Source organism: Poecilia mexicana, unplaced genomic scaffold (genome assembly GCF_051168715.1).
Source record: "Poecilia mexicana isolate PSO_F unplaced genomic scaffold, ASM5116871v1 scaffold_14, whole genome shotgun sequence".
NCBI lineage: Eukaryota > Metazoa > Chordata > Actinopteri > Cyprinodontiformes > Poeciliidae > Poecilia > Poecilia mexicana.
The window spans coordinates 2206115-2220763 of NW_028263383.1; the positions used below are offsets into that span (position 1 = coordinate 2206115).

Sequence of the window (14649 nt, forward strand, 5' to 3'; positions counted from 1 at the left end):
TCAAGCTCACAGTCTGAACATTGTCGAACCTTCCATATTTACAAAGGGAACCACTTTTGATTTTCCTCCTCTTGTGTTCCCCCTCACCCAAATTGTCTGACTCAGCCACTCAAACTGTCGTATATCTGTTTCAAATTGCTCTTTCCCCCGGACATTAAAAGTGGATTATCCATAATGGAGATCAGCGCGTGTCGGCACTGTGCTTTTAATTTCTCCTCTAGGTGCTTAATAATCTGACCCATACATGGAAAACCGATGTGGCGGAAACTATCATGTGCACTCAGTGAATGGTGTCCTATTTAAATGTGGACTAAATGCCAAACGGAACAGGAAAAATATCTGTGTTTAATATGTAGCGACTAATCAGGATTCCAGTGTCTGTGACTAATTAAATCTAAAAATCAAATCAGTTACATCACTTTCAACTGAAGATGACCTATTCAGAGAGTTTAAATAAAACTTCAAAGGAAGAAGAGATTGCTTAATTTTTTAGAGATTCCTTCTAAAATGAATGCAGGAAGTATAACAGTTTAGAAGACGAAAGGGAGAAATGTCACCTAAAACCAATGAAAAAAAAAAGTTATCTATATTTCAGTGTTGTTCAAACTATTTTTGGGCCAAAATCGTCAAGTCAAAAGGATTCGCAGGTCAAAAACATACATTTTATTTATTTTTATTTGTATGTTCAAAAATAAAAAGGGAAGTGTAAGTTATTCCAAAACTTAAAAAGGGTTTACACTTTATTAAAACAAAAAAAAAAAAAAAAAAATTGAAGCGTCCACTTTTCCAGTTTTTAAGGTGAATGAAAACAGTTGCTGTGTTCGGCCATGTTTAATGAGTTCATAAAAAGCAGTAAAACCAAAAACAGCGCCATCTAAAGACAAACAATTTGTGTTGTACCAAATATTTTCCATTATAAGGAGAGTTACATTTGTTTGCAATAATTAAAAAGTTTCCATCTACTAGGGGAGGGGGGAATGCATCATTCTTTAATTGCAATGGAAGGCCACACAAAACTAAACCAGGGATCCACACCCCTGATCTATTCCAAAACCAACTACTCTCTTAATCTGGGATCATAATGAAAAAACCCCCACAAATTTCAATCATCAGATCCTCACTTTGACCCTCATATGAAAGAATGAAAAGAAATTATTAAAACGAAAACAACATAAAATTGTTACCCTTCATAATTTATTGTTTTGTCTCGACGCATGCAGGAGCTCAGCGTATTAACAAAGCGATACGAGAACAGTTTAAAACGGCCAGAAGACTTCATTATTTTGAGAGATTAGCTTAACATTTAGACAGACGATTTGTTTGACTGGCATAGATGCCCACACACAAAAATCTAACAGGTCATTGGAAGTGGGCAGGAGAGCCAAAAAGTCAAAGTTCAAAGGTCGGTTCGTGCTACATTTGATTTTCATTATTAGCCTCCTGCACCCACCAACACGGTTCTACGCAAAGCTATCAAATATTTAGCATAATTTATTTAATAGGAGAATACAGAGAGATTGGTTGCATACTTCACCGTCACAGTTATAGAGATTGATTAGTAAAGCTTTAAAGTGTTGAGCTCTCTATGGCCTTCCACTCACACACACACACACACACACCTCCCCGCCACACACACACAATTAGCTGCTAGCTGAACCCATCTTGAACGCTTGATCAAGTCTGTGCTTCAAGTCCCGTGTGTATGATTCGTCCACCACAGCAGAGAGACGAGCTGAGGGGGGAGTTGCATGTGAATGGGGAAGGAAAAAGAAGAGAAAGTCGCTACATAAGCTGTACAAAAGCTGACTTCCCTGTCCGGACTGCTGAAAAGGAAAGAGGATACTTTCTAGTCACACAGTGTTGGTAAAGGCTGTGTGAAAAGCATTAAGGTGAAATGCAGTAAAATAAAGTAACATTTCGTTTCCGTAGAACAATCTAACAATGAATCTTCCTGGGCCTTTATAGACAGTTTTAGTGTTAATCTGACTGTAGATGGGGGAAATTTACTTCAAGCCAGACATATGATCAACATCGTCCTTACTTGAATGTTCATGTTCTCCTGTCTCTCCCATTTTGAAGAGTAACTCCTCTACCACGTTATAGTTATAGCCAAAGGAAACAGGAAGTCATGGGTCGCTAGATATTCCCAGACAATATGATCCATAGATATAGAACAATAGACACTGCATTGGCTCCGTTGCAAAGTAGAAATGAGACGTTAGCATGCCACCATATTGTGAGTGGCACTTTGAAAAATAAAACATGTATCCTAGTAAGCTGAGGTTTTTATGCTCATCACTATAAGCTAATTTGTGTGCTAGTAATAGAATAAAACACAATATAATAAAACACAAGGTCTTAAAATGGTTGGATCGTTATTTATCCTCATACCAAAGCATTATATTAAGCTTTATTTATTTGCATTATTTGATCTGGAGAAATTTAGCTACATTTTAAAGTAAAAAGTATCACTGAAGAGAAACGTGGAACTCTTTATTAATCTACTACTATCCTTATTATAAATATAAAGAAGTAGTGTCTTGATCTGTTCTGCTTAAAATAAAAAGCTGCCTCAGTCGAAAATCCAATTCACAGGGAAAAGAGGGCATATAGTCAAAATCAAAATCATTTATAGGACAAATAACAAGTGCCTTTGATTCTTTTCAAGAAAGTCCGGTGAATTTGGTTGCTTTAGATTTTGTATTTTTATAGCAGCGTGAGTCATAAAACTGCAGTCTATGCCTAAGCGCTCCATCAGTGTCCCATCAGAATGCAATTGTGTTGACTTCTGCGCCAGAGAGATTCTTAATCCTGCCTGAGAAACGATTCTGAAGGTTTCTGTGATACAATAGCAATAGATTGAGTTCCTTATGAAACCTGTTTATTGCGTGAACGACATAGAAGCAAGAGTTCTTTGTGATTTCAGATGTAAAGCACAAGCCGTCGGCACAAACGAGTGTTCGGTTTGTTTTAGTTTGCTGCCTTTCACCAAGTATTTTCTTCCACAAGGATTTCACACCTGCTGCGGTGCTAAAACATGTAAAACAAGTCGCGCGCAGACTCATAACCCTGTTAAATTAAACGCTTCTTTTCAGGCTCGGCGCTGAAAATGTAGCTGGAATCATGTTGTGGAGGGGGGGAATGTGTCACATTTCTTGTGTCACACAGACTGTTATCATGCTTGAATGCGGCAGAACGCGACCTGTGATCACACGAATAGCAGATTTACAGCACATACTCTGGTATGGAAGGCAACGTCGAGCCCACTTAGCATGTAGAAAGCAAAAGCAGATTTCGCAAGAACTCACAAAATCGGACTCAACTGTGTTGTGTCGTCTCAGGCCTGGACGACTGCCTGCAGCAGTACATCAAGACTTTTGAGAAGGAGAAAGTAGGGGGAGACCAGCTGCTGCGCATCACCCACCAGGAGCTGGAGGATCTGGGCGTGTCCAGGATCGGCCACCAGGAGCTCATACTGGAAGCTGTGGACTTACTGTGTGCGCTGGTGAGTCCAAGGCTTCGCTTACATCTCTCTACTCACTGCTGCTACCTTTGAGTCACAGATTGAGCTTTCAGACAAATAATGTGTGTCTCTGTGAATCACGAAGTAGGAAAACTAACTTATTTGTTGTAAGATCAACAGAAACGTAAGAAAATATTGTGTCCCTGCAAAAGCTTTTCTATGCTTTGAACTTTTCCCACATTGTGTAGTGACTCTTATGAAGGTCGCTGGGAACTCCACATGCTCTGGCCTTTATGGAACAGAGGCAATAAGAAGTCATTGTTGATCCAAGATGTCCTACTTTATGTTAGCTATTTATGTATAGAGGACACCGCAAACTTGGGAAGCAGCTGCTCTGGTCAAGTGAGATCAGATTAACTTCTTGACCTGCCTGTAAAATGCTTTCTTGGGTGGAAAACACTGAATATCCCCCCAACCCCCTAAACATAACTTCCCAGGCTTGAAACACGGTGGTGGCAGCATCAGCTGAAAGGACTAACACAAGAGAAAACTTTACTTTTGGTTCAACAATCCTTCTGAGAAGAAGCTACATCTTATTTCACATTGGTCCAAAACGTGTGGCCTTTACAGTCTGACTTTGTTGTCTCCTTGTTCTTAAAGGGGCTAGCTCAATTTGCTTTTGTATCCTACAGGATTGCTCAGGTGGAGGTTGTTGTATTTACTGGATGTAGCTCCAGTAAGTTCACTTCCTTGTATCCATTTGTGCACTGAGGGTAAAGCTAGAGCCGCAGGTATTAGAATTAAAATGTTGGAAATGTGAAACCGCTTTGGGTTCCAGTTTAAAAATTTCCCATGAGATAAAGTTATCAATCTAAGCAGAATGTTTTCTTAAAGCAGGCAGATATTTCTGTTGTCATCCTTTACTGGCTCGTTTTGAGGTAGTTTATGCACTTACTGTCAGAGATACAGACGTTTGCTGTGTGTCAGTGTGAAACACCGTCGCTCTGCTGATTTGACTAATGAGCTGCTACAGTGTGAGAATGTATCCCCCTCATAGCCCTAACTCCTTCCTTGAGCATCCATTGTTGCTCTTTAAACGATGCTGGTGGGATTACATCAGTAACGATAAGAAATAACATCATAAAACAAAGTTTTCTGCTCAGAAGAGGAGGATCATAAATGTAACATTCTGTGCAGTAAAATGAGTTTGTAGACACACACTGTTTGGTTCAGGCTGGAGGGATTTTACAACAGGCGACTTCAATGAATTTTAAATACCAGAACTAGCTGAGATCGTTTGAATTTATGGAGGATTTTCTCAAAAACTGTGTAAATTATGTGCACACACCCCCTAGTGACAGTTGGATAAATGTCACATAACCAAGTTGCAGAGAAGCCACACACGTTGTGCAGCCATCAACAAGCTTAGACTGAATATTTGATGTCATTAAAACTGGTTGGTTTCCAGACATGGTTTTATCCTGTAAGTAATGATGAAAGTTTGGTTTTCGGGAGGCCATTGAACGAACCGTCTAGAACCACTTCTGTGTTTTTTGTGCCTTTGTCCAGTTGGAGCATCCGTTTATGTCCACGTTTCAACCATCTAAGCTGTTGATTTGAGGTTGAAATGAAACATTTAGAGGCCGCCCTCACTCTTCATATCTCTACTCCTTTTGGTTGTTCTGAAACATCCCGACCAGCTTCCGATTCACCAGTTTGGGTCAGATGCTTCAAGCTCCCAAACACACATCAGAGCAGATTTTAGACGGATAAAACAGACTAACATTAAGCTTCTGGGGTGGCCCTTATCCCAACCCTAAAGAAGATTTCAGCAGTATGTTTAAAAGCAAGAACTATGCCAGGAAGTTACTTTTAAGGAGCTTATCGATGAAAACATTTAGGCAGAGAGGAAAAGGTTTGTGTTAGCGAATCAGCTAACAGATACAACTTGGTTACAGCAGATCTGTCAGGAGGAATAGGCCAAACTTCCTGCAAACCTCTATGAGAAGCTTGAAGAGAGATATCCAAAACACTGTACATAAATAAACTTTATTATGTCATTTTATCAGTTAGGAAATGTATGTTAACTTCCCAGTTTGAAGAATGTTTTAAAAATATTTATATTTTGTCAAAATTCTGGTATTTAGCAAATAGACTTTATATTGGTAGCCCCAACTGATGTAAACAGGAAATGTTTAATTTAATATTAAACAGTGAGGACAAGTCTCTCTCTCTCTCTCTCTCTCTCTCTCTCTCTCTCTCTCTCTCTCTCTCTCTCTCTCTCTCTCTCTCTCTCTCTCTCTCTCTCTCTATATATATATATATATATATATATATATATATATATATATATATATATATATATATATATATATATATATATATATATATATATATATATATATATATATATATATATATATATGCTGTTTGTAATTTAGCATTTTAAAGCACTAAGAAATATGGAAACTGTAATTACTCCAAGCAACACATTTCCATTTTCGTTCTTTTGCAAGTTCTGCAGGATAAAACACAAATTTATCGATGAGCTGACATATGAATTATGAATTTGGCTGTTGGGTGGAGTAAAAGAAATGCACATCGGTGTGAGTTAATCCCAGAGATCAGTGGAGAAACTGGATGCAGATTTAGTGGGCTGAGGTCGTAGATGCTATCAGAATGTGAACTCCTCTCATCCTTCATCCCTGCCGGGAGGGGGCCACTCGCCGGCTCCAAAGCCCCTTACGTAACCGGGATTTAGTTTTAAGTCTGTCAGGCTCTCCTGTATTAAATATGATTAGCAGCCCTCCTGCTGTCCCCTCTCCTCCTAAGAAACCCTGACAGGAGAGACTCCACAGTTCCTGCACGTGCAATTTGCACCAAAAATGAGCATTAGCTTATCTGTATAAAATCAAAGCGACAGCTAGTTTAGATTGTTTTGTGTTCATTTCTGCAGCGTTTTTCTTGGGGACCCAATCCGCCCGAGGCTTTTATAGAGTTGTATCAGAGCGACAATAAGTTTGAGTCTGATGTGTGAAAAAAAAATAAAAAATGGCCGGAATGCGTCATCATTGGTGAAACAAACTCTGAAGAACTGGGTGAACGCAGAAGGTTTTACTCTCCCCTCTCTCCTCTAGAATTACGGTTTGGAGACTGAGAACTTGAAGACGCTTTCTCACAAGCTCAGCGCGTCTGCAAAAAACCTGCAGAACTTCATCACGGGCCGGCGGCGCAGCGGCCATTACGACGGCAGAGCCACTCACAAGCTGCCCAACGACTTCCTCACCTCTGTGGTAGACCTGATCGCTGCTGCCAAGAGCCTGCTGGCGTGGCTGGACAGGTGAGACTTGCAAAATGATGCTGCTGGATAAAGTCATCCATCCATCCATCCATCCATCCATCCATCCATCCATCCATCCATCCATCCATCCATCCATCCATCCATCCATCCATCCAGTTTTACAAAATCATGCTTTTGCTAAACGTAAGAGACAAGATTTAGAAAGCAAAACTACGGTCAGGTGTTTCTGCACATTTATGTTCTCCTGAAATTATTCAACCCCAATTGCAAATTACATCTACTGGCACAACAAACAAGCTATAGCAGCTGCTGCTGCTTTAAATAAATGTGTCAACAGTAATTGAAATAATTTAGCACAGTTAAGATTACAAGTATTTTCTAAAAACCAAACCAGTCTTTATATTGACAACTGAAGTCATGTACATTATTCACCCACACCCTGACAAGCATTCTTAGCATTTCAGAACATTCTTTTGCTTTTATGACCTGCTGCATACGTGATTTATAGCCCAACTTTTGGCATCGTTCTTCAGGAATCGGCCAACCCCTAATGGGGAAATACCTTCAGTTCCTTAATTAATTTTCCTGGGCTTGTTTGCTGCAAACCTTTATTCCAGCCAAAGTCCAAACCTCAGGGACTTTTTGTGTCTGACAACTTTTAGATCTGGATCTGCCAGGAAGACCTTACATTAGTCAATTCAGCCAACAGGTTGATATAAAAAACCCAAAACTGAACAAGTCTGTTTTTATGTGGCTTAATGTCTTGTTTCTCCATGTGCACATGCATAATTGTGGACAAAATTAGACAGAATAAATGCAGAAAACTCATCTAGCTTTTAAATCCTATGCAAATACGTTGGTTTAAAAGCATAGAAACTGAAGAACATCTACATATTTACTCATTCTGTGCGTATTTGTTGATAGCAAGGCCGTTTCTCCCACCGTCGTGCGCATCGTCGAGTCTCTGAAATGTCTCCACCATGTTAGCAGTGATTCAATCTGTGATGAAGAACGGTCTAATGGTTCATTTCAGGTGCTCTTTCTTTTTCAGGTCACCGTTTGCTGCAGTGGCGGATTACTCTGTGACCAGAAACAATGTGATCCAGCTATGTCTCGAACTCACCACGATCGTGCAGCAGGTGAATGAACTGTGCAACATCACATTGCGACGTACGTCTCATGCCCTCGACGCAACTTGACCCACATGTTACGCTTCAAGCGACATGAAGCTGTAGGACCTATTCCTACCATTTTCACTGTATTTAGCTATTTATTATGTACAATATACAAAGTTGAAAACGATTATCCTATCTTTTTTGAAAAAGCACTATAGTTAAGCAGGGGTGAAAGCTCAATATAAACAATTTGCTGCTTTTAGACTTTTAATCTAAATTACAAAAAGTAGATCCAAAGATTTAAGATCTTTATTTATTGTCAGAGACTTACTAATGCTGTACTATCAGCTTTATTCAGGTACTGAATATTCATAAAACTTGAGACTGAAGTGGAGGTTCACCTTCCAGTTGGGCAAGAAAATGATTTAGATCATCCAAACATATTTAAATGTAGAAAAAGTTTAAACCAAATAATGTGTGACAAAGCTTATAGATGCTCCCTACCTGATCTGCCTGACTTGGAGAACCAACTTGGACTGAAAAGGTCCAAGTTGGTTCTACAACATCTTGATTTGGTGCTGAAAAAAAGAAGAAAAAAAAAAACGCACATCACACTTTTCACATTTTCAGTAATGTTGAAGGCATTTTCCCTCCACTTTATGCACTTCTTTGTGTTGATGTATCGCAAGAAAACACATCTATAGGTTTGTAGCTCTAATGCCATATTATTGGAAATTAGTTCACAGGGAGGAAATCATTTTGAAGGCTCTGCATTCGGTTGTTTATGTCACCGTTTCTGCTTCTGCTCTCGGACGGCGAGGGATGGCAGTCACTCATCTCCGTCTTGGTAACTAATGAGAGAAGTGACAGTTAATGGTCTCTGTGGAGGATAATGTTTATCTGGAGAAAAATTAAAGCGATAGAACAAATTGAAAGGAGGGGCGGGTGGGGGGAGTTAAAGAGGCCAAATTAGATGGAGCCGAAGACTGATAGAGAGGAAGGCTAGCAGAGAGCAAGAGAGAGACCTGCCTCCGCATTGGTGACTCATTTGTTTGGTGTTTGTGCATGCCTGTGTGGGAGGGTTGGTTGGGGAGGGGGGTTATGGTGTAGGTGCCAAGCTGCTCAATTTCTTCTTATATCCACCTACAGCAGAAAGGCCAATAACTCCATTTTAGTCTAATTCTCTTGAGGTAACAGATTTTTTTCCCTCTCTCTCTGAATATTCCCCAGGACTGCTCTGTGTATGAAACTGAAAACAAGATCCTGCATGTGGTGAGTTTCTAACTTTGTCCCGCTGCACTGAACGTGAAGTCACCTTACGTGGGTTTAAAGAACGCGCTCGTCCCTCGTTTGTCGTCCTCAGTGTAAAACTTTGTCCGAAGTGTGCGACCAGATTATCTCCCTGTCCTCGGACCCCATGGTGTCTCAGTCCGCACACCTGGAGGTGGTGCAGCTGGCCAACATAAAGTCCGCCGAAGGCTTGGTAAGACTCACCCGCAGCCACGCTGTCACTGTAAAATGCTTTTGTGCTATAAAACGGCACTGTGTCCCTGGAAAACACTCCATGTAATGTTATATTTCCATACCAACTTCAACCTTTCATGCTTTGAATATATCAAGGTTTCAAAAAATTAGGCCGAGGTTGTAACAAGCAGTGCGAGAGCATTTTTACCAATGTTTGCGAAATACCCTCGGTTTCCTGAAGAACCCTTCTAGAGGCTAGTAATCGTCTTCTAGAGGCTAGTAATCATCTTCCGTTCAATATAGAGATGAACCAATGTGACCGAAAGGATCCAGGTCTCAGTCCTTTCCACTCCACCCTGACTGCCGATTCGTCTGGCTTCAGGGTTTTTATTCGAATAAACAGCAAGCGCCACAGAAGGACTAACAATTAGCCGGTCAGCAGCAGACTAATGCCTCTGTCAAGCTGTGTTCAAGTGGATGCATTTGTTTTTAATGATTAGTGGAGGGGTACCGAATCCCCTCCCCCACTGAAATGAATTGTGGGGGGTTCACTGGCAAACATAAGTCATGCAGTGAGGCAGAGTGGGTTGATTTCAGCTTTGGTACTCTTACAGCAAGTTAATACGCAAGTTTTTTTTTTTTTTTTTGCAGAAGTGCAGCTTGCAGACTGCAGCAACTGTCTTAACAGTCTGTAAATATGAAGGTTACATAGCCGAGAAACTGGTAGACATCAAAGATGGCACCTTGAGCTCTCAGTCTGTGATTTTGTGCATTCAGTCACTACCAAGGAGACACACACGTCCCAAATCATGAAACAATCCGTAAATATATATATGCCAAGATTTTCGCCATGCATCTGCTCAAACTTTATTCCATCAGCTTGTATGGAAATGAACATGAATTGAGATATAGAGTAATTTAACATTTCTGTTCTAGTTTGTTAAAAGGTTTTTTAGCTGTTCATATTTGACCTGCAGTAGATAACTCCTTCTTTTAATAACCAGATTATCTCGTCATTATGGGGTGGGCATTATGGGGTTGAGGGTTCAATAACAGAGCAGACTGCTGTGTCAGAAACACCATAGCAGTTTATGTTAAAGTTGTTTTACAGCTTACATTGGACTGTTATTTAAAAATAAATATATGGTTTTGACTAGGAAATTATAGATAGGAGTCAGTGCATCAAAAATAAACACGCCTGGCTTCATTTAAATAATCATTATTTTCTATGCAAGTAAATGTGACAGCAGTTTAAACATAAGGAAAGTTTGCAGAAACCGCAATGATTTTGTTGAGATTTAAATTGTTTTAAGAGAGTAGGAAACTGCTGTGGTTTCTTGGAGATTCTTCACCTTATGGGACCAACTGGTCTGGATTTAAACTAAATGAAGACACCAAGAGCGTTTTCTACTGTGGGTAAGATAATAACTACTACACTATAACATTTCTGAATCATCCCTTTAATATCTAAAGTTATGTTGAATTGTTTTCTAGGTTGGTGTAAGTCAGGAAAAGACTTCAAAAAAATGTAAAGTACAACAAACAGACTACAATCAATGCTGGATGATCATATCTACTAATTATAAATATTGTAACAGCATGACTCTCAGCAATATCTTTTTGCTTTGATTCAAATTTAGCATGATTGTCTTTCAGCGTCTCTGACTCAGTGAAGGTATTCCCGTTCTGAACAACAGTACTAACTCTACCCTTTTATAAAAAAAAATAAAAAAGCATAGGCATTGCTGAATAAAAAAACAAACAAGCTAGTTATTCCTTATTAGCTATTCCAAAGCAAAGAAATGTCTCAGTCTGTTGGTTATTTCCTCCAAAAAAGGAAGAGACATTTTTTAATTTGTAAAATAAATTTGATTTTGAAATTTAAACTTAACTTCTAGGTGGTTTGAATCACAGAAACCGTTTTTTTTTTTTAAACCTGCAGAAACGTAGCTTTACTGGTTAGCTTGGTCCTCTGCAGCCTGGGGTTTTCAGACAGGAGAAAAGTGCAGGTTGAAATATTGAGGTCAGTTAGAAACGCTTTACTGTCCAGTGTCCGATGCAGCTCACTGTAGTGGCTCCAAAACTGGGTTTTGCTCAGCTGATGGGCATGTGAGTAATCTGTTAATATGAAACAAAAAAAACAAAAAAAACATGCATGTTGGGCGCTTTGAAATTAGACAGAGAGTGTACTGCAGCTGCAACACTTGGCAAACATGCGTGTCTTTATTGTGGATAATTATTTAGCAAAACAGAAAAAAAAAAGGAAAGAAAGAATCCGTTCTTCCACTGCGTAGCCATGAGCAGTTTGTTGGACTTTATCTTTGCATTGACCTACACTCAGACACAAGCTCCCTGCTCGGGGCCACAATAAAAGCCCTGCCCCCACACAAATGCCGGGACTGGGCATGAAAGTTCTCTCATCCATTCAGTGAACCCTGAACACAACAGCGGGCCAAGTGGCCTAAAAAACAAATCTCTTCCACTCATCTTGAAGCCTGGCATGCCGCTTCTGTGCGTTTATGTGTGTTTCTTAATCTCTGTTCTTGCCCCTTTCCTTCGTAAAAGCTTGGAGTTTCAGCACTTTTGCAAACGGTGTTTTTGCAGATTGATGATCTTTCGTGCTTGTCTTTTGCACGTCAAGCAGATTATTTCAAATTCACAAGAACAAATTGCTCCACTGTTTTGCAGATATCCGTGAGGCTACACATTATTTTGAGTTCCTATGGTTCTCATATGTTCATTAATCCATATTGGTGTTATATTCTTTCAGGGTATGTACATCAAATCAACATACGACGGCTTACACGTGATCACCGGGACGACAGAAGGAGTGAGTGCTCGCCTCTTTGTTTTTACTTTCGTCCATTTCATCGTCGGTACACATGTAGCGGATGTGCAGACTTAAGTGTGCCTTTTTTTAACTCCTTCTTCTCCGGATAAGAATTGCTCTTTTGAAATCAAGTCAGATTGAAGGCGGAGCCTAATTTGACCAAAATGGTTGTAGCTTTTTTGTGATTTGTCTTTGCAGTAGTTTTGATTATTATGAAGCTGTTATTACTTCCCTGATTGATTGGCATTTCTGACAAAGACTATGATCCATAACTGATCGAGTAAAGTGAACACTTTTCTGCTGTTATGAACTAATAGTGAGGGATTTTATTTTGTTGTTATTTTAAACAAGTAGTGTGTGGTTCTCTATAAAGATGCATGCAACAACAATGACCTCTGTCTCCTCATTAGTCTCTGGCTGATCGTTGTAAGAAGATCCACGCTGGAGACGAAGTCATTCAGGTCAACCATCAGACAGTCGTAAGTCCAGGCTGGTTTATTTTATTTTCCTGTCTCCTGTCTGAATTTGCATACAATTTGTATTTTTTCTTTTCTCAATCTGGAAAAAGTTTGCATATAATTAATAGTTGTTGTTTTTTTTTTCAATCTGCACACCATTTATGAGTTGAAACATAAAGCAATCATCTCTTCTGACTGTGTCTTTGCAGTCCTTTTAATAACATTTATAGGTCTTTGTATCCATAGTGGTGAAGCGCTGCTATCAAGTTATTTGATGATTATTGGGAATAAACAAGTGAACTGGATGGATCTGTTTTGCTTGCTGCATTGCCCATTACAGATTACTTTGCAATATCCAATATACAACACTTTACAAGAGCATTCATAGCCCTAGAACTTTTCCACATTTTAATATATTTTATTAGGAATTTATGTGACATAGCATATAACTGCCTGTGCTGGTGGGTAACTTTAAAATGACAAATCAAGCTTTTGGGGGTTTTATGGAAAGATTGAACTGCAAACAGGGCAATCGTGGAATAATACGTGTAAAATGCTAGATGACCTTTATAACCTCTCACATACAGAAACCCATGTGTCATTTTCACACTCTTCTTTGGTCTGTCCCATAAAACTGCAATAAAACACAATAAGGTGGAAAAATCCAGTGTTCAAGTCACCGTGCTTAGTGGTGTTTCTTCTTAAGCAACTCTCTGTCCGCCCACGCAGCTAATTTACATAACAGTGAAATGTCTCGGTTTGCTTGTGATACACCTTAGAGTGATGACATAAACTGCATCCCCCCAGCCCCCTTTTGCTGCACGCAACCGTGGAAAGTAAAAGAAAAACAGAGGAAGAAGGAGAAGCACAAGCTTTAGAAATATTCTTTCCTGGATTCAACATAGGAGAAACATTCTGGCATCTGAGTATTTTCCTGAGGAAAACAGAATTATACACTTGGTCAGAAGAGGACATGTAGAAGTTGAATTTATTATATTAAAAATGACAAGAGTTAAGGTTTTATGAGTTACTCAGGTAATTAAAGAAACTGAGCCATTACAAGTAAAAATGCCTTGTTAGTTCTCTTGCTGTAACACTACCTAATCTTTTCTGAATTTGTCCTTTGACATGACTGTAAAAAAGTGCAGCCTCGCGACAAAATACGCAGTTTATTTGTGAATGAAAAAGGCCTCCTGCAGTGCAGAGTTTAAATATAGCCCCTTTTGTGGAAAAAAATAATTGCTGCCTGTGTGTGCAACAGCAAGATATGTAATAATTCCACAGCTGCTCATTTCAGTCAGCTCATCCACCAAATAGAGGCTTTCTTATTATTAAGAATGTGGAGAGAAGCAGCGCCGATTTGGGTGTCAGGACTCTTTCATGTCACTGAGGCATACAGACGTTCAAAGCATCTAAAAGTTCAGAGGAGGAAACTGTTAGATCCTCATTATCAAGAATCAACAGAAGTACCCAAACATTCAGTTTTTTAACCCGTCAGTGTTTTTAGCTGTTAGCTTCATGCTAACCGATAGTCTGTAAAAGCGGAAAAAACGTCTAATGTTGTCATGAATAGCGGTTGTAGAGGCAGACGAAATGGGCCCAGGTAGTGATGAGAAATTATTAATTTAATGGTGAATCAGTCAGTACAGTAATCCAGGCAGCACAAAACTGGTAGCAACTAGTAACAATCACATAGACAGCGAACAACTTGACGAAGACCCAGCAAGGAACACAGGTGGGATTAAATACACAGAGGGTAATCAGGGAAACGAGACACAGCTGGGAGCAATCAAGGCTTAGACAGGACAACAGAGACTCACATAGAAACCGAAATAAGCCTCAAATGTAGGTTGTATAGATTACGGTTTCCCTCAAATAGAATATCTGACATATCTTTTATGATTTCTATGGTATAGTAATGGTGTATACATGGCAGCATTGTATGTCCTGATGGAGAGGTTGATGAGAGAGGAGCAGTTCAGTGGGTTTTGACAGCTGAGGCGATACTGTTGGTAAAC

The 14649-nt window shown here is 39.5% G+C and overlaps 1 protein-coding gene across 1 annotated transcript in view; it reads left to right on the forward strand.

Annotated features, from left to right (window-relative positions):
• Positions 1 to 14649, forward strand: part of LOC106922183 (connector enhancer of kinase suppressor of ras 2-like) — a 37454-nt gene that overhangs the window by 3941 nt on the left and 18864 nt on the right. The window contains exons 2-8 of the mRNA XM_088012581.1: positions 3342 to 3505; positions 6601 to 6803; positions 7798 to 7903; positions 9110 to 9151; positions 9243 to 9362; positions 12114 to 12173; positions 12584 to 12652. Coding sequence (XP_087868707.1) covers positions 3342 to 3505; positions 6601 to 6803; positions 7798 to 7903; positions 9110 to 9151; positions 9243 to 9362; positions 12114 to 12173; positions 12584 to 12652 — 764 coding nt within the window. The remainder of the gene's footprint in view (positions 1 to 3341; positions 3506 to 6600; positions 6804 to 7797; positions 7904 to 9109; positions 9152 to 9242; positions 9363 to 12113; positions 12174 to 12583; positions 12653 to 14649) is intronic.